We start from the raw sequence: 20,729 nt of genomic DNA on the forward strand, positions 1-20,729 counted from the left end.
AATGTCTGCCGTGTGCAGTCCAACCCATTTATATTCTGTAAATTTTTTTCTCATGCCTAGGGTCCCATGTAAGTAATTGACCGAGATAAATGTACTCCTGTAGAGACGCTAGAGGTTGACAGGCTATCTTGACTTATGATTCCCTTACCAGGTTATTGAATTCCGCCTAATAACTATAAGTAAAACACTCGTTGGCACAACTATATTCATTAATATTGCTAGAACCGCACAGCATGTGATTTTCTCAGTCTTACTTGGTTATTAGAAAATGATTTAGTATAACAGCGTCGTCTCTTATAACAAACCTACCGTGTTTTCATTAACTCTCAGTGTCTTTGAGGATTTTGCCATAAAAGTATCTGGCGTCCAAAAGTGCACGACCCTTCGTATGACGTATAATCGGCCCCAGCTAACTTTTGCCAAACTATTCAGCGAAAACGAAAAGATGAAAAGACAGGATGGAAGGTACTATTTTGAGACGAGCCATACCTGAAACGACTGAAGACCGTAGGCCTCATAATTGTACAGCGAAGCTGTTAGCGGCAACCGAGGATCGTGTGCTAACACGAAACTATCGTCAGTAGGATTGGCTCCCGTGCCATCGTCTTCTTCCACAGCTGGCGCTCCTCGGCGCCACCGCCCGAACGTGCTCGTGCCATTGCTCCCGCGTTCGTCGCCAATAAATAATTAAGAAACACAAAGACGTAACCGATTTTTCAGCGACGCTGTCAAGGGCCAGTTCCACCAGGATCGGGTCCGTGTATAGACACAAAACTGCTCAGACCCAGTGGGCCCATCCCGAAGATAGGGCAATACCGGGCCGACCCGCGGCGGCGATGAAGCAGGCGTTAAGCGATGCAATACGTGCGCCGACCCCGAATATAGTGTAATACCGGGCCGACTCGAGGCGGAGGTGAAGCAGGCGTTAAGGGGCCCACATACCCAGCTTCCCTTGTCATCCTTCTTCACAGAGTGGACAGGCACTCATTTTATCTTTAACGTTGTTATTCAAACCTTTTTGTTTTCGTTGGACAGCTTGGCTAACGTTCGCTGGGAAACACGGTAGATATTGTTATACGTTTTGTCTAATGTATCATGATATAGATACAAGATGGCTTCAGAGTATCTTAAGACAGTGACAAGAGTACTTGTTTATCTTTGTCCGGTGACCGCTTTTCTTCGGCTAACGAGTGTTAAACGTTTCCGCTCGAGAACGAAGACACACCTTTCTGTAGCTGAAGTTTAATATTTAATGTTATCGCTGGTTCTATCTGCTGCCTTTGTTGTCACCGAACCTTGTGTAATGAGATTATGTGCGTGTCGCAAATCGTCGTGTTCATTCTAGGACTTATGCGAGCAGCAGTGATTACGCTTGCAGGTTTACTGAGCCGTGCATGAATCGCCGACGCCTCTAATCCACAGATCAGATTTCGACGATCGCCGACTGTACTCGCCGCTATAGTGCTTTAGGGTTAGTTGTTATGCGCGCACATGTTCGCCATATAAAGCGTTAGTTTCGTAACTCACAGTGGTGCCACCGTTTTATTCTACAACGTAACTACAACGTGACAATAGTATCTAAAATGCATATATGTTCGATAAAGCCCAGCTCTGATTAGCGTAACGCAGTGTTTTGACTGGAGATATTCTGTGACTTAAGCACGCGCTCATGCTAGAGAGCCTTGGATTAAGATGTTTTTGATTCCTCCGTGGTGGCGTTTTTAACCATCTCTCGTGTGTTTCAGTGGGCACTTTATTCAAGCAATGGCGTAGCCGTACAGCTGCCGGGTGATGAAGATAGGCAAATCCAGGTAAACCTCCTTTAGGTGCACACGGGAAAATCCCGCGTTCTTGATGACTTCGGCGGAGTCTCGGTTGGGATTGCAACCACAGAAAATGAGCCGCCAAAGTGGAGCTACAAGATTCTGCAGGAAGCGGCCTATGGTCCCCTTCGGCAACGCCACATGCTCCATGAAGAGTAGCCGGCCTCCCTGGTCAGTTAAGAAAATAAAAAAAGACAATTGTTTTGTTACGCCCAGCTATTTGCACTGCAAACATCACTATGTCTTATGGGGGGAGCGTAGATTTCGTTGTAGAATAGAGAGCAGGAACCATTGATGGTCTTTTCAGAAAAATATAGCGGTTGATTCGACTTCTGCCTCTTCATAAATTGTTGGAGAAAAATCACATACCACACACAAAGCATACACACACAAAAGAAAGTTAGTGCAAACTATAGGCTGTTTTTCTGAACATTGCATCCACAACGACACCCTGTAGGGCCTATCCACGCGTTGTCTGTCCCTAATAGTACAATACATTTTTTGCTCAGACCTGTAGAAGGTGTACTGACACATGTGCGATCACGAGTAACCGTTACAGCGTAAACTATGATCACTAACCTTTTTATATTGTTGCTGTCAGACAGTCGCTTGCAGTTGCACATAGTAAAGTGTGCACAGAGCGCAGCCTTTCATGCATACACCGCCCTGTTCGATCAACTAAGCGATAGAGAATGATAGCCAAGTATTGTAGACCAATCTATTCGACAATTCGACACTCCTAGGAGAGCGTGCTTTCGCCCTTGACCGAACTTTGAAAAGTAAGAGGGGCACTGAGGGGCCCGATTTTTTCAAGACGCAACCATATCAAGTCAAGTAAGGCATACGGAAAACTATTTATTGTTTTAATTGAAATGTTGAAATGAACAGATCAAGGGAAGGAAAGTGGACGAAAAAACAAAGCCGTCGCCGGTGGGAACTGTAGTATCTTTCGCATTACGTTTTCTTTCTCTTCTCACCACTGCCTATTTCCCGCACATTCGCCTTTCGCGACCCGCAGACCCACTTCTGACCACCTAATAACCCCGAGTAGGCTAGAATGGGCCACACGATGATCATTCAACTATCTTGGCTCCAACCGCCCTTGCGGGGATTCATTGCACTGGCGATGAACTAAACGCAAACAGAAGCCCAGACTGGGATCGCATTGTTAACAGCTTCGCAATCTCCCTGGGGTCGACTTGCTTGGGCTGTGGGGCTGACGTGCTTGCAACCCCTAGAATGGCACAACGTCCCGTTTTCACAACTGATCCGCAGGAAACGTTCGACAGAGTGTCCCATGAAGCTGTGCGCTGCGATCTGGCTCGCACGAAGTGCGGCGCCCGCGTCCGCGATTTAGTCGGTGGTTTTCTGCGGCCACAAGTTTTGCATAACAGACACCCCTTAGTCACTCATGTTTGCACATACGCAGCATTGTTGTTCTGTTCTATGTCTCCGTCGTTTTTATTTTAGCCAGATTTGTCATTTATTGGGCTCTTTCTTCCGTTTCAGATAACCAGTGCACTACACATGCCAACGAAATAACTATGCGAATGTTCATTTGATTCGAGAAACCTTACGACAGTCACGCAACCACACGTCCTCTGCTGCTAACACAATTAGCCTTATACAGTGGACTGTCTTTATACGGAACCCCAAGGGACCAGGGAAATGGGTTTCCCCTTATCAGTAGTTTCATTTACTGATTAGCTGCAGGGTGGAGAAGTGTTTTTTATAGAGAGGCAACTACTTTATTGCATAGAAGAAATAAACAGCGTAGCACAGAGACAACGCACAGTAAAAATGAAAGGGGAAGTTCGTTATCCACTGACTTCGCAGCGAGTGCTGTTTTCGCGATGCCACCACTCTCGGATTAATTTATGGCTTTCAGCTTTGTGTGTATGTAGATCGCGATGCAGTTGAAATGGCCTTTTTATTTTTTGATGCCTATGGCGATGCGGCTGAACTGGTCTATTTAGTTTCGCTTCCGTCGATGTTCACAGTTCCGCTTATCCGGAGGTCGCATAAACAATGGCACCGCTTAACGAATGTCTTTTTAGCAAGACATGAGTATACAACCAATTAACCATGATGATAGTGTTCAGTTTAAGCGGTAGTTTAAGCCGCAGCCATTTATGTTTATCGAGATTACACTATATTTGTTCACTCGAGAAATGCCGAAGGTCTTCTCACCCCAGCCACAATGTGTCAGCGTTCTTGGCCACTCCACTTGGAGCGATGGGGGTCCCAATGCAACGGGGCAGTATGTTCCCCGTCAAGACGAGCAAGTACTGCAGATCATCCGTCGATTCTCCCAATGCTCCCGCAGCTTCAATCATTCTGACATCCTTGATGGATGGCCTTCTCGATGGCCTTCTTGATGGCCTTTAAATTTCTAAATTTTGCCATCAGCTCTTCATACAAGAACTGACACTTGTCTCACATAACCACATCTTAAAGGCGTTTTTTTACGTAAGGCCACGAAGCTTGCATAATGTTTCTATGTTAGGATTAAAACTTCTGTTGTGCTCCACAAGGGCGTTCACAACACAACTCAGGAGATTCTCTCTGTTCGCAAGCCAAATCCAATTAAGATAGCGTTGCCATGGCCTCATACAATAGGGTTTCGGTATCATTTAATGCTGAGGCGATGTTTGCCCTACGTTCTGTGTTCACATTATTTCCGTACTCCCTGTTGCTACGGAACCCCCTCAAACAGTAAACACCCTTCAGGGCTACATGCACCGCTGTTCACCAGTTATTACCACCATTGCCCCCACAATCATGCCTCACTCCCGTCTTTTTTTTTAAATACTGACGGCAGGACATCTGCGCACGCGGTTCCGCTATCGTCGTTTTTTAGTCCAAAGTTTATAGAGAACTGCTTCATATGTTCTGAAGAAAAATTTCCTTGACATACAGCTCGTACTTGACAGCTTTTTGTTTATTTGTCTGTAGCCTTCCTGCACGTAGCAGCAAGACATAAGAACGACTATGTGCCTGTCGCCGCTTTTGTTCCCTCGTCTGATTTCTGCGCTGTAGTCGCTTTCGTGCATGCAGCAATCATTTCGAGGTGACAGTACTTAGGCTTTATTTACACGTAGTTGGTAAGTGCTCTTAGCAAACAACAATTTTTTTTAGGTTTACTAGTACTAAAGCAACATAGGTGCTATCAGACTATTTCCGATGGAATATATTAGTTTAATTTTAAGCACACGGGGTATTTTAACGTATTTGTAGATTTAGAGCTCGGTAAGCGTTACTGTTTCCACTTCGCCTTCCTGGGAATTGCATCGCCGTGGTTGAAAGATTAAGCAACGATATTGTGCGTGTCAGAAGAGCGCCATAGAATGCCATCGACGGTAAAAGAGAACCAGTTGTAACGATCACGTGAAAACAACTCTTCCTTAAGAAATGATAAAGAACGGATGCGGATGTATTTCTCACTCATTTAGAATGTAACAAACCTCGATGACGTCCACCCTGCCCCTTCACTATACACTTATTGTAAAGCTGTACAGTGCCATCCTAATCAGAACTTTCTCACAGCAATTTTGACGGTTGGCCACATCGAGGGCTATGAACTATTCGGTTACGCGTCGTCATTTTCATCTTGTCATTCTTTTTCTCTCGAGGGCTGCTTTCCATAGTCGACTTGGTCGGCAGGACATTGTCGTTTGTGGTGTCACAGAGAGTGCAAGTATTGTTTGTGTTGTCGGCATCCTGTTGCGCGTTAGCGCACAATTTGTAAATTGGCTTTTAGTGGCATACATTCGTGAGAGCATATTTATTAGTGCCAGCGAACAATGATAAAATGGAGACGACCCCCCCCCCCCCCCCCCCCAATGCGCAAGTTTCAGCAACTTCATTTTCAGGAAACCACCTATTTAACCCATGCACAGTGGGGACACATAATCCAAATTTTTAACCATTCAAAAAATCCCTCTCCTTATCTAACAAGTCGACCGAAGATAGCCTGAGCCTCAATAATCTTTCGTACATCTTTATCTTAGGCTTCGCAAGAACACGGCAGGACCCATACACCGGCTCGCAGACGCATTCCTGACAGTGAGTTGACAGATGACCGTAATGCTTATTTCTCACGTTTTGACTACGTTCGCGTAACTGGTCATTGAGACACCTTCCTGTCTGTCCGATGTACTTTTTCTCACAACACAGCGGAAGCTCGTAAACAAGGGCTTCTACGCAACCCACTGGCGCTTTACGATGATGGGTAGAGTATCCGACTGCTGGCTTACGCTACGGGTCCGTTGACCGACATATTTTCGCAAGTTTTTCTGGCGCTGAAAAGACCAGTTTCGTGTCCACACAGGTAGCCATTTTTTTAATCCAATGTGCCGTTCTACGCAGATAGAACGGCAGATCGCAGATCGTCCGTTGATATGCCACGTCCCGAGTTGTGCTGCCTGACACGCATCCTTTTAGCAGCCCTTCTATGACCGAAACCTGCACTGACTCCGGGAACCGTGCTGCTGAAAACGTTCCCGACTGAGATAAAGATGTGCGAGAGATTGTTGAGGCTGAGGCTATTTCTCGGAATAGTGATAGGTGTGTTGGCGCCCCTTCGGTCGACTTGTTAGATAAGGAGATGGCTTTTTTGAATGGTTAAAAATTTGGATGATGGGGCGCCACTGTGCATGGGTTAAATAGGTATTGTTTGCCGAAAATAAAGTTGTTGAAGTTAGCTCATTGTGGTGTCGTTTCCCTTCTGTCCTTGTTCGCTGACGCTAAATATGCTTTAAATTTCACTTTGCCAACGCGCCCAACAAATGGCAATACATTCTTGCTTTTTTAAATATCTGTGCAAGGTATTCTGGTTACTACATTTCTCTTTCTCTGTCAATAAGAAGCGCATCAAGCTGCTATGGAGACTATGGAGTGGATTTATACAAATGAATCTTTTTAGATAAAGTTTAACTTTATTTCGCGACTTATTGAGGACCTCAACTGCTTTGATTTTTAAACAAACACACAGTAACTATCTTAGGAAGAAACCAATAGCAAGTAAACTATAAAGAAAAACATGCTTGTTCACGCGTGCCAGCCCTCACCTTGACCAAGACCCGCCGGCACTCCTGCAGGACCTTCTCAGAGCACTGGACAGAGCAGAACACGTGCGTAGTGAGCACTACGTCGAAGTGATTGTCGGGAACCTCTTTCATGTTTTCACCGTAGCCAACTACGCATCGCTCCATCTCAACCTGCAAATAAAGAAGAGACGTGAGCAACTGTAAACCCAATACAATGGACAATCATCTTCGGTATCTTATAAGTTGCCATTGCACTGTTTGCATAAAACAGCCTCCACGCGTAAGCATAATTTCATCCTCACACTATGTCACGTGGGAACCAAGGCGAGTAAAAAAATAACTAAATACAGGAGGGCCAGGGAACTCTGGCCCTGCAGACTGAGATCGTGCTGTGTTTATGGTGTTATTGTTGGTAATATTGTATTTGAGCGTTATTTTCACGCCTATGACATCCTTAACTGATGCTCAAAAAGTAACTAAAGTCAGGACTGGCTAAGAGCATGAACAGGTGTTATCATGACTTATTGTGGTTACTCTGGTTACTCATAATTGCCGAAACCAGGCTGTTGAACCTGAACCGAACCAGAAACCGGAACCGAACCCGAATTTTTGCCGCAACAGGAACCGAACCAAACCCGTATTTTTTCAGCCATTTTGGAAGTGAATCCGAACCGGAATGAGTCGAAGAAACCGTTGCAAACTGGTTCCGGGAACGAAGATTTCGAGCAGAACAGCTTGGTCCTGGAGAAGCCGTCGTGTAACAAATACTCGCAAGGGTCTGGAAGTGAGCGGGTTCTCCGACTACGGAAGGGCAAGGAACTAAAGCCGATCCAACTCCCGCACGCATTGCAGGTGAGCGCGGGTGTGAGCGTAAACATAACCGGTGAATCCATAATGAATATTTGCGCGAATCGGTCACTACGAACGGTCGACCCTTTCGCATGATGGATGACTCCAGGTTACGAAAAATCATTGACCCTATATCAAAGGGCCTTAAGAAAGGAATGACCGTGACAGCCGAGTTTGTTCGATTTCGAGTGGCTCAAGAAGCAAAACAAAAAAAGCAAGAAAATTGATTGCATAGTGACTTCATAATCGTTTCGATTCGCTAAAAAATGGACAGCGCTACATGCCTTGATCGAGCGATCCTTGGCATCAAAGTAGAATTTATTGAAAATGGCAGGGTCCGCCTGCAGACATTGGCTACGAAATAACTTTTTGAGCGGCAAACTGCGGTAAACCTAAAGCGTGAAGTTTGCGGTGGGCTCTGAATAATGCAGTATCTCTGGACCAAGTGCAGAGTGTAATGGCGGACAATGGAGCGAATATATATAGTCGCGTGTAGTTCAGATATACAAACTACAATAGGGATACAAAAAAGTACACGAGTGGTACAAAAATCATCAGCAGCAATAGCTTATAGCGGAAAAAAATGACACAATCAGGAATGGCTCATACCCCGTAAGCCAGCTAAGATGCAATAGCTGAATATGAATGAGAAGAGAAGTGGTTTCTGTGAGCAATAGCTTATAGCGGAAAAAAAATGACACAATCAGGAATGGCTCATACCCCGTAAGCCAGCTAAGATGCAATTGCTGAATATGAATGAAGAAAAAAAAGAAGGAAACGGCGCAGGAAAGAAAGAAGGATCAAAAGAACGAAAGCGATAACTAAGAAAGAAGAAATAAAGAAAGAAACAAAGAACTAACGAAAGGTGAAATGAAAGAAACAAAGAAAAAAAGACGGAAAGAAATAAAAAACCGAAAGAAAGAAGGAAAAATAAATTCTTTAGGTAGTGCGTTATGTGTGCGCTTGTGTCGTTGAGGAATTCGACCTACAGCGCAATACGTTCACTTCACAACGGGGCAATGTCTTGCAAAAAGTCTTACCTCTCCGATCAAATAACTTAATGAATTACCCCCTGCGCTGCAGGCTTTCGCCTTCACGTATTACTGGAGTGCACCATGTTGCCGGTATTTTTTATTTACCAGTAATCGGAAGAATGCTCAGCTCTTCAATTTTAGATGTGTCGGTGGCCTAATGCAGTCTTCGGGCCCATTCAACCAGGTCTGAGGTAATATTTAAGGCGACTGTACTACATCTCTTTTAACATTTTTCCGGTGACCTTTCTTGAGCGTCTTACTGTCATAATGTTATGGTTTGGCGCAAGACGGGCCTGCATGTATAGGAAATTTCCTAAATGTTGTCGCATATTGTATAGCGAAAGAGTGTTATCTACTCAGAATGCGCGCGTGGAGCGAATACTTGCGTACATTCCCGATCAAACGCGAGCGCCAGCGATTGCGCATGAGTTTACGATGATTTATGTCTGATTAATTGAAGATCAGACATTGATTTGAAGATCAGATTCCGACGATGGGTTATCGGAATCGTTGTGGTTTGAGCTTTGTTCTTTTTCAGGGCACAAGTGCGCGATATATGGAGTTAGATTCGAGGCTCACTATTGTAGAATTTTGTTTGCTCTTCACCAGCACTTCCAAGTGACAGTAAAGATGTGCTACATATTCATTGAGTGAATACGGGTAAATTGACCACAGACTTTTGTACTGCTTGCGTTTACTTTTCTAACGCAATATTTTGTACTAGAACAACCGAATTTTTCCTCTAACAGATTGCAATATGGTGGAATTTGGATATTAACAGGATGACTTGAAGAAAAATAAAATTTTATTGCTAATTATTCAGCTTTCACCGGACGTCAGAAAACAAAAATTCAACAAAAATATCCTGAGCATATTGAAAAGTCTGTCCACTTGAAAGTCATTCATTTAAGTTTCTCCTTTGCACGATGATACCGAATAATAAAAAAAGGCAAAGATGAGTGAAAAAAAAAAAGTTAAGACGAATAGTGAAGGGACAGCCAGAGTGGAAACACTCTAAGAGAAATGAGCGGTAACCGTTGCAAAGCGTTTATATACAGTCTGCAGCCGTTTTCGAGAAGCACAGTTGGTCGTTGTGGCCTTGAGCATCTATCAGTACTCAGGACTCGTTCCCAGGTCATTTTCCTCCGAGCGCAGTCTGCCATCCAAGCGGCAAATGCTGAGCTACCGGAGCCGAGCGTCCGGTATTGAGATTCCGGCCTGCATAGGTCTAACAAGACGCGTCGGCCTAGAAATGACGGGATGGTTGCTAATGCACTTTATAGGCTTGGCTACGTTCGTCACGAGACCCAAGACAGCACCCTGCCATTTAAAGCCTTGTTATGTTGGCTAGGGTGCCTCGATGCGCGCCCGCGCTCGGGGAACCCTAGAGCGGGCGCACATCGAGGCACCCTAATGTTGGCGTTCTTGTACAGTAAGCTCAGTCCTGAAGGGACGCGCACCGTAACATGCTGCCGAGTTGCTAGCGCTTAACGCATGTAAGGCGAGAAACGCTATTCCAAACTGTCTGTCTATAATAGGGTTTCGGCGAAGCCATCTTTTTTGTATTCCCACAATGGCAAGAGTCAAAAGTAACACTTGTTCTCAAAATTGTAAGTTGTCACGACAGCGTAGTTGTAATTCACAGTGAGGGCCGCTAACAAATGCGGAACGAGGTATGGCTGAAGACGAAGTAATTGCGAAGAATGGTATTCAGGAAGTGTTTACTACCATGAACTGCGGGTGCCTATACCACTGAAAAGGACGGATGCTAGGCGGTGACCCCAATGGTTTGCTCCAACATCACACATCTACTCTGGAATTCAAGTGGTTTCACTAGCGCCTGCTTGTATTCTCTTGACCCTTAATTGCGACTTCGCCTGCCACCAATACTCTTTCTTTTTCTATTGACGTCTCCTGCCCCTTTCGCAATATGCCGGCCGAGACGTGCTTCTCTCGATGTTCGCTACTCCATTTTCTTTATAATTTCATTCATTATTTGATTCATTATTGTGGAAAATAGCGCTTCTTCATCTCCATGATCACCCTCTCTCTCCCCCGGACTCTCCACACGTTGTAGCTGTGTTGCATATGGCTGAGCGTCGCATTTACGATTTCTCAGGAACGGCCAACAGTGCGGCGTTCATTTGCATGACGAGATGGTAGAGCACTGTCTGTGCCACTTCTACACTCAGTGCTGTACTCACTGAACTATTATTAGCCGCTTCGACCGTAGACCGCTCTCGAAGGAAAATATCCTGGAAATTTCGCCTAAGTCGTAGTGTATGCGCAAGGCCACGAAAGACCAACTGTGCTTCCTGAAAGCGACTGTACTGTATGTGCGAACACTTGCGACGCGCCGCGCGCGCGCGCACTCACACACACACACACACACATGTATGTGTATATATATATATATATATATATATATATATATAGTCATATCATGAGAAGCCAACCAACACTGACACCAATGACAACATAGGGGGAATTACTTGTGCTTAATAAATGGAATGAAGAAACGATAAATTAATGGAAAATAAAGTTGATGAAAAAACAACGTGCCGCAGGTGGGAACCGAACCCACAACCTTCGGTTCGGTTCCCACCTGCGGCAAGTTGCTTGTGAGCAGTTCATCTAAGCGTTGCAGATGGTCAGTGAAAGTCGAAGAAAACACGACGATGTCGTCGAGGTAACATAGACAAGTTTTCCACTTGAGGCCGCGAAGAACAGTGTCGATCATTCTTTCAAATGTGGCAGGAGCATTGCATAGACCGAAAGGCATTACATTAAACTCGTAAAGGCCATCCGGAGTAGAAAAGGCGGTCTTTTCTTTGTCCGCTTCGTGCATTCGTACTTGCCAATATCCGGAGCGAAGATCAAGGCTGGAAAAGTATTGTGCGCCTTGCAAAGAATCAAGGGCGTCATCGATACGGGGCATCGGATATACATCCTTGCGGATGATCTTGTTTAGCGCACGGTAGTCAACAGAAAATCGTACCGATCCATCCTTCTGCACTTAAACGACCGGCGATTACCAAGAACTGGCGGAGGGACGTATGACGTTTCTTTTCAGCATATCGGCGAAGTTCTCCTCGATGATTTTGCGTTCGGCCAAAGAGACTCGGTAGGGACGACGGCGTACAATAGCCTGGCCATCGGTGTCGATACGATGGAAGGCAACGGAAGTCTGTCCGAGTGACGAAGTATCCATATCAAAGGAGGCCTGGTGCTTCGTGAGCAATTTCAGCAACGCTTCACTTTGAGCAGCAGTAAGGTCAGCACTTATCACGGAAGCAAGGGCAGATGAAGCAGATTTGTCCTGTTGAGGAAGAGCTTGCGAGGCGGCAAGAGGAAGCAGGGAGACTGGTTGGGTATCCACATAGCAGGTCACTGTGGAGCCTTGAGCTAGGAGGATTGTCTCAGTGGTCGCGTGTAAAGCGATGATTAACGCAGAGCTTTCTTTGAACCGCACCAGGCAGGAAGCGAAGACAATCCCACGGGCAGGAGAGCGACCGTAAGGTGTGATGAACACGTCGCCATTGGTGATATCCGTAGAAGAGAGACTTTCAAATGGTGGAGGCGCTTTAAGATCCCTTCGACCTCAATCCACTTCAAGATCTCTCCTGGAGCTACGTTCTGGACGCCGCTTACGCCAAGAGGCCGGCATGTCGCAAGACCAGACCGCAGCGTCCACCATCTCGGTTCAAGTGCCAGCTACCCCGCACCTCCACCACTTTAAATACCACGGTCGAGACGACGCTTTATGCCAAGAAGGAAAAATGGCGTCGATGCAAAAACGAACACGAGCCGATGATTGATGATGACTTTGTACAGATGAAGATGAAGACCGCATATAGGCTTACAATATATATATATATATATATATATATATATATATATATATATATATTTATATATATATATATATATATAAATATATATTTGTATGCCGAATGAGCTCCCGAACAACACATTGAAATATGGTGAATGTGGTTTGCATCATGGATCCGCGACCTCAACGGGGTGTGACGAAAGGCCTACGGCATTTCTATCGCGTTTACCGCTAAACTGCCATTAAATTTGTTCCTCCCCAACTGTAACGTAGCCAACCGGGCACGTCCATGGTTAACCTCCCTGCCTTTTCCTCTTCTATTGTATGTCCTTTTCTCAGTGATCTTGTACTTTCTTTTGTCGGTAGCCTGCCTCACCTCTCCCTGGGCGAATTACGAAGTGAAATAAACCTAGCTGGGCCGCTCGCGGATTTTTGGATTCCTGATGCGTCGATTGAAAACTCACATTTAGTACCTAACTCTCCATGACAGCGATACAGGCGGGGTGAGCTGCGCTAGCTCCTGCTTTTGGACTAACGACACTCTTCGCACAGCACTTTGGTCTTTTGCGTGGTTGTGAACCGGAGTGACACGCAGGAGGGTAATACGCCTTCCCGAAATATCGAACATTCGGAATAACCCTTTGTTGGACGGTCGGACATACGTGAAAGGCCAACAATACGAACCACGGTCAAGTCGGTATCAGCTTGCATTGGGGGAACTCAGATGAAACGTTTTCGAGGTATATGTATATATATAAGTAGAGAGAGAGAGAGAGAGAGAGAGAGAGAGAGAGAGAGAGAGAGAGTTAAATAAAACGGTGGAAAGCCACGGGTTAACCACAGGCATCTCCGGTTTTCTAGCACGGGAGAAAGAGGCACGGTGATGAAAAGAGAGAGAGGATATATATATATATATATATATATATATATTGTAAGCACTATTAACGTACTTCGTCGTTTTCATTTGTGCATAGCCATTATCATTTTCCTTGTTCTTCGACTTTTTCGCGCATGAGCTGGGGCGTTGCCTTTTTTCGAATAAACAGCGCTGGACAACTTGATCGGTCTTTGTATTATAAAGTGGTGGAGGTACGTCAAAACCCCGACGTCCTCTCGCGTTCCCGTCCTCCCTGGAGCTCCGTTTCGGTCGCGTCGCCTGCGCCCAGCTACCACTACAACAATGCACACTTCCAACCCCGGCCCTTCCGGCCGCTCTAACCTTGCCACACAGACTATCCCGCCTCCAGCCCCCTCTTGGACTGTGACGAGCCCTCAGCGTGATCCCGAACAACAAGGTGTTCTCTACTCCGCGGTGATGACGCCGACGATTGTTTCGACCACTACGGCCGCGTGAGTTCTTGCAATAAGTGGAACGACACCCAGAAATTGAGGCACGTCGCGTTCTACTTGACAGGTGTTGACAGGTGTTGACAGGTGTATTTCAACCACGAATCCGACATTGCAGATTGATCTACGTTTACCTGCAAGCTGCGGCAAATCTTCGCTTCCTCGTCTGGCCGTGCAGAAGTCGCCAAACAGAAGCTGGGAACGCGCCTCCAACTTCCACAAGAGTCTTACACCTCATACATAGAAGATGTCTTGGCTTTGTGCCGCCGTGCGAATCCTAGCATGGTGGAAGCCGAATGCGTTCGCCACATCTTAAAAGGCATCGGATCTGTCGCGTTCAACACCTTAATCGTGCAAAATCCGGCTTCCGTCTAAGACATCACTTCAACGTGTCAACGCCTAGACGAGCTGCAGTTTATTCGTCTTCCACATGACAGCAGCGATCCTCAGGTTCCCCATTCTCCAGATCTACGTGATCTTATCCGCACCATCATCCGCGAAGAGCTTCAACTACAAGACCTAAGGCGTTCACCTGCTGCCTGCGCCCCAACCCCCACCTTCGACTTGCGCGACGTCGTAAAGCAAGAATTGACAGCGATGACTACACCCACGACGCATCTTGCTCCGGTAGCGCACCCCACACCTACCTAGGCGGATCTTGCTTCGCTAGCCACCCCTACCGTGACCTCCGTGCCTACTGGGGTTTCCTATGACCATTTGGCTTCGATGGGAACCAAAGCACTTGCTGTGCCATCCTACCCTCAGTGGCGTCCATCTCGTCCGGTTTGTTTTTACTGTGGTATGCGTGGCCATATATCTCGCTTCTGCCGCCGTTGCTAGCAGGATGAAAGACGAGGCTATGCTGAGCACGAGAGAGACCGCACTCGCCGACCAGACGCCTACTATCCCGGATCGCACACTTTCACTGAACAGCGTTCTCCGTCTCCTCCAGCTGCTCCCAATCTGCCTCATAGTTCCCGTTCGGCCAGACCTCGTTCTCCATCGCCTTACCGGCGCTCTACATCACCACTTCGACCCACTCCCCATCTTGTCGACCAGCACTCGGAAAACTAACTTTTGCAGTTTTTGGAGGAGAAACTGCTTCTTTTCGGTCTTCAAAAATTCCTCCTGTTCGTCGGGCCAACATGCTTTCTGTGACTGTCGAAGGTGTTCCCGCGTCAGCTGTCATCGATACCGGTGCCACCGTTTCTGTTCTTCGAAGTGATCTGTGTTCCCGGCTCGGGAAAGTAAAAACGCCTTACCTTGGACCTATTTTACGTGGTGCTAATGCATTCATTCACCCCGACGGACAGTGTACCGCTCGTGTTCTCATCGACGGCATACGCCACCACATTGAGTTTATCATGCTTCCAATGTGTATCCATGAACTTATACTGGGTTGGGACTTCCTACATTCTGCTTCAGCCGTCATTTCATGTAGAGAGGAAGTTGTCCACGTCACGGATGCAGAGCTTGCACCTGTTACGGACTCTTCTCTTTCATGCGTGAACTTGGCCATCGCTGCAGACTACGTCCTGAGTCCTGGTCACGAACACGTTGTAACCGTATCATCCAGTCAGATCGCCGACGGAGGCGCCCTAGTCGCCCCTTCTTCCCGCTGTACTTCTCGCGGAATTCTCATGGCCACCTGTCTCGTCCGGTTTTCACGTGGCCGCGCCCTTCTGTCTGCTTGCAACACGACCCCAGATCCTGTGATGCTGCCCAAAGGGATGACTGTGGCAACCCTCGCCGACACTCAACCTGTCTCTATAGTCACGCTTTGCCCTTCTTCATCGCCTGCACCAACCTCAGGTTTGGATAATTCTTTCCCTCCTCCAGCCGTTCTTGGTTCTGACCTAACAGCCGCGCAGTCCGAAGCCTTAATGGTGGTCTTGGCAAAGCACAAAGCCTATTTCGATAGCTGTTCCCCTGTGTTGAGCCAAACTCCTGCGGCTACACACCGCATCGAAACCGATGGCTCCGCTATAATACGACGACGCTCCTATTGTGTATCACCTTCCGAACGAAAGGTCATTGAACAACAAGTTGCTGACATGCTTATGCGAAAGATAATACGACCTTCATCTAGCCCATGGGCTTCTCCCGTGGTCCTGGTAAAGAAAAAGGATGGCTCCGTTCGCTTTTGCGTCGATTATCAAGCGCTCAATAAGATCACACGAAAGGACGTACATCCAATACCTCGAATTGACGACGCTTTGGACACACTACAAGGGGCGGAGTATTTCTCCAGCCTTGATCTTCGATCAGGATATTAGGAAATTCCGATGAACGAGACTGACAAAGAAAAGACCGCATTCGCTACATATGAATTTAACGTGATCCCTTTGGCCTTTTGTAACTCTTCTGCCACATTTGAGCGCATGATAAACAACGTACTTCGTGGTCTAAAATGGAAGACCTGCCTCTGTTATCTGGACTACATTGTCATCTTTTCGTCTGACTTCAGCCAACATCTTCATCGATTAGACGAAGTTCTCAAGTGCCTTGCAAATGCTGGTCTCCAGATCAGTACAAGAAATGCAAATTTGCAAGCAAGACTATAAAGGTATTGGGTCACGTCGTCTCAAAAGATGGCATCGAGCCAGACCCCGAAAAGATTAGTGCTGTTCTCCAGTTTTCTCGGCCCCAGCAACAGAAAGATCTACGTAGTTTCCTCGGCGTGGCGTCATATTTTCGTCGATTTATACGCAACTTCGCAGCAATAGCAGCTCTACACAAGCTACTGGTTACCGGTGCCTCTTTCACATGGACTAGCGACTGCGAGTCGGATTTTCAAGCTCTTCAGCGACATCTTACTTCCGTACCAGTGCTTCGCCACTTCGGTAATCTAGCCCCCATCATAAACCGTACTGACGCAAGCGCACAAGGTATTGGCGCAGTACTTCTGCAACGTAATGCAGCCTCTAAACAGCAAGTCATAGCATATGCCAGCCGAACACTTTCTCCAGCTGAGCGGAACTACACCATTACAGAGCAAGAGTGCCTGGCTATCATTTGGTCGATTCAGAAATTTCGCCCATACCTTTACGGCCGCCACTTCACCATCGTCACCGACCATCACGCTCTGTGTTGGCTATCATCAATGAAAAACATGCCAGGAGGCTTAGGACGCTGGATACTCCGCTTGCAGGAATATGACTTTACTATTACGTACAAGTCTGGAAAAAGTCATCATGATGCAGACGCATTGTCTCGCTCCCCACTCTCACTCTCTCCCGGTAACGCGCCGTCGTCTTCCCCACCAAGTCGTTCCGATGCTACGGCTGCCTCACCAGCTCTCGATAACGCCCCTGGACCAAGTTACGCTTTCATCACGCTCTGATTTTGTCTCGCTTCAGCGGGCCGACTCCTACTGTCAAGCTCTCATGAATCGCCTTAGTGGGTTCGCCGAACCACCCAACAGCCGCTTGCGACGCCAACTTCGACAATTCCGCCGTCAAGGTGGCGTGCTACACCGCTACGTTTACCACCCAACAGGTCACCGGTGAGTCCCAGTTCTACCTCGCTGCCTTCGCTTGCGAGCATTAAAGGCACTTCACGACGCCATATCGGCTGGCCACTTAGGCTTCCACAATACTTACGACCGCATAAATACCCGCTGCTTCTGGCCTGGCCTATCCACAACGGTGGGCGAATACATTGCCTCTTGTGCGTCATGTCAGCACCGCAAACGCTCGACACCCCCTCCTGCCGGGTTACTACAACCTCTCCCTTGCCCGGACGCACCTTATAAATTTGTTGGCATTGATTTATATGGTCCCTTGCCGTTGACACCCTCCGGTCACCGTTGGATTGTCTTTTCGGTCGACCATTTAACAAGATATGCCGAGACTGCCCCCTCTGCGATCCGGTACCGCTTCTGAGCTCGCCAACTTTTTCTTGCGCTCCATCGTCTTGCGCCATGGGGCTCCTCGCGCTCTTCTCAGCGACCGTGGCAAGGCATTCATTTCACAAGTTCTCGAGAAAGATCTTCGGGCCGCTAATACCGTCCACAAATCTACTTCTACCTATTATCCGCAAACCAATGGCCTTACTGAGCGCTTCCACCGTACGCAGTCTGACATGATTTCCATGTACATCCGTTCTGACCACACTGACTGGGATAAAATTCTTCCTTTTGTGACATTCGCATATTGTCGCAGCCTAGTAGGAGACGGGAAAGCCGGCGTAGAGGACGTATGAAAGCACTTTATCAGAGCAGTCAATGCGACGTCGTTGTCGTCTCTGTTTTTCCACTCGCGCGCTACTTCAGCGTCGTTCTCATCGCCTGGCACATACCCGCGGCGACCATACAGGATGTGGCATTTGCCCCCCTTTGAAAAAAAAAAGGCATCGTCCCGATGCACCAACCGCCGAAGGCTGTGCACAGACGGTGCAAAGTTGAGGTCATGAGGGAATGTATGGCTTCATACGAAGCACGTGCGCAACCTCGGGCAGATGCCGCCGGCGTTTGGAGCAGTTATGGCTGTTGGGGACAACTTCATAATTCACATCGCTGATGCGGTGCAGAACTGTGTACGGGCCGAAGTACCTTCGCAGGAGCTTCTCAGACAGCCCTCGCCGACGAGTCGGAGTCCAGACCCACACCTGGTCCCCGAAGTTGTATGTGATGGGTCTGTGCCTAAGATTGTAGTGTCGGGCATCGTATTCCTGTTGTTCTTGGATTCGCAAACGCGCAAGCTGCCTGGCTTCCTCTGCGCGTTGCGTAAACTCCTCGGCACCAGTCTCGTCGTCACCGCACTCGTGTGGCAGCATTGCGTCCAACATTGTTGTCACTTTGCGTCCGTAAACGAGGTTGAAAGGCGTCACGCGTGTTGTCTCTTGGCGAGCCGTGTTATACGCAAATGTAACATAATGTAAAATCTCGTCCCAGTTCTTGTGGTCGACGTCGATGTACATAGTCATCATGTCTGTCTGAGTCTTATTCATACGTTCTGTCAGCCCATGGATTTGGGGATGATAAGCCGTGGTCTTTCGGTGAGTGGTACCACTTAGTCTCAACACGGTATCGGGAAGCGCAGCCGTTAACGCAGATCCTCTGTCTGTTATAACCACTGCGGGAGCGCCATGCCTTAGGACGACGGCTTCGAGGAAAAATCGCACTGCTTCGGCTGCTGTTCCACGTTGGATAGCACCTGTTTCGGCGTATCGAGTAAGATAATCCGTGACGACGATTATCCATCTATTTCCGGCAGTAGACAGTGCAGACGGACCTAAAAGGTCCATTCCAATTTGTTGGAACGGCGCTTGCGGTATCTGAACAGGATGCAGCAGTCCAGCTGGCTTGCCGGGTAGGGCTTTGCGGCGCTGGCAATCCAGGCATGTCTGTGTGTAACGTTTCACGATCGACGCAGGTCTTGGCCAATAGTACTCTAGCGTAATTCTTGCTAATGTGCGGGTGTATCCTAAATGACCAGCGGTGGGCTCGTTGTGACAGGCATGTAGGACTTCGTCGCGAAGAGATGCGGGAATGACGAGTAGGTAGCTGCTGCCATTAGGTGAAAAGTTCTTTTTATAGAGAACGTTGTGGCGTAAGCAAAACGAAGGCAGCCCTCTCGCGAATAACCTCGGCACGGTGCTTGTTTTTCCCTCTAAGTAATCGAAAAAAGGAACCAGTTCTGCGTCTTCGCGTTGGTGGCGTGAAATGTCGACAGTATCTAGCACGCCTAGAAAACCCGCGTCATCATCGTCGTGGACTGCAGTCTCAACAGAAGACCGATAGGGGCAGTCGGCGTCGGTGTGTTGTTTCCCCGATTTGTACACAACCGTGAAGTCGAACTCTTGGAGCCGAAGATTCCAGCGCGCAAGCCGACTAGCTGGATCTTTTAAGTTAGTCAGCCAGCAAAGTGCATGATGATCACTGACAACGGTGAAACTCCGACCATACAAATATGGCCGAAATTTCAGGACGGCCCACACCAGTGCGAGACATTCTTTTTCTGTAGTGGAGTAGTTAGCCTCCGTCCTTGATAGCGTCCTGCTGGCGTAAGTAATCACTCTTTCGGCGCCGTCCTGCCGCTGTACAAGCACTGCCCCAAGGCCGACATTACTAGCGTCTGTATGAAGAATCGTAGGAGCGTCTTCATCAAAGCGTGCGAGGACGGGAGGCGCCTGCAGCCGTTGCCGTAGGTCGTGAAATGCCCGTTGCTGGTCTTCACCCCACACGAAGGGGACATCTTCACTGGTGAGATGTGTTAATGGCCATGCGATGCGCGAAAATTCCGCAATAAACCGTCGGTAGTAGGCGCAAAGGCCCAGAAAACGTCGCACGGCCTTTTTATCTGATGGCGTTGGGAAATTAGCAACGGCAGAGATTTTATCAGGGTCAGGTCGGACATCTTCACGACTAACAACGTGACCGAGGAATTGAAGTTCTTCAAAGCCAAAATGGCACATTTCAGGTTTTAAAGTTAGACCAGCTGAGCGTATTGCTTCAAAGACCGTCTTTAGTCTCCGTAAGTGATCCTCGAACGTGATGGAGAAAACAATCATGTCTTCGAGGTAGACCAGACAGGTTTGCCATTTGAGGCCTGAGAGTACCGTGTCCATTAGTCGTTGAAACGTTGCCGGCGCAGAACACAAACCGAAGGGGAGCACCGGAAATTCATAAAGTCTGTCGGGCGTCACAAAAGCGGTCTTTTCACGGTCTCTCTCATCAACTTCTATTTGCCAGTAGCCGCTGTTCAAGTCCATCAACGAAAGGTAGTGTGCGTTTCGTAGCCTGTCCAGTGAATCGTCGATATGCGGTAGCGGGTAAACGTCTTTCTTTGTGATC

At 47.6% G+C, this 20,729-nt stretch overlaps 1 protein-coding gene across 1 annotated transcript in view; it reads right to left on the reverse strand.

The window, feature by feature from the left end:
- Positions 1-1,201: 1,201 nt before the first annotated feature.
- LOC126522216 (thiol S-methyltransferase TMT1A-like) overlaps positions 1,202-20,729 on the reverse strand; it is a 36,682-nt gene continuing 17,154 nt past the window's right edge. Inside the window, exons 2-3 of the mRNA XM_050170950.3 lie at positions 6,893-7,042; positions 1,202-1,991 (exon numbers count right to left, since the gene is read on the reverse strand). Coding sequence (XP_050026907.2) covers positions 1,758-1,991; positions 6,893-7,042 — 384 coding nt within the window. The 3' untranslated portion in view covers positions 1,202-1,757. The remainder of the gene's footprint in view (positions 1,992-6,892; positions 7,043-20,729) is intronic.

The sequence above is a fragment of the Dermacentor andersoni genome, chromosome 6, assembly GCF_023375885.2.
Source record: "Dermacentor andersoni chromosome 6, qqDerAnde1_hic_scaffold, whole genome shotgun sequence".
Lineage (NCBI taxonomy): Eukaryota > Metazoa > Arthropoda > Arachnida > Ixodida > Ixodidae > Dermacentor > Dermacentor andersoni.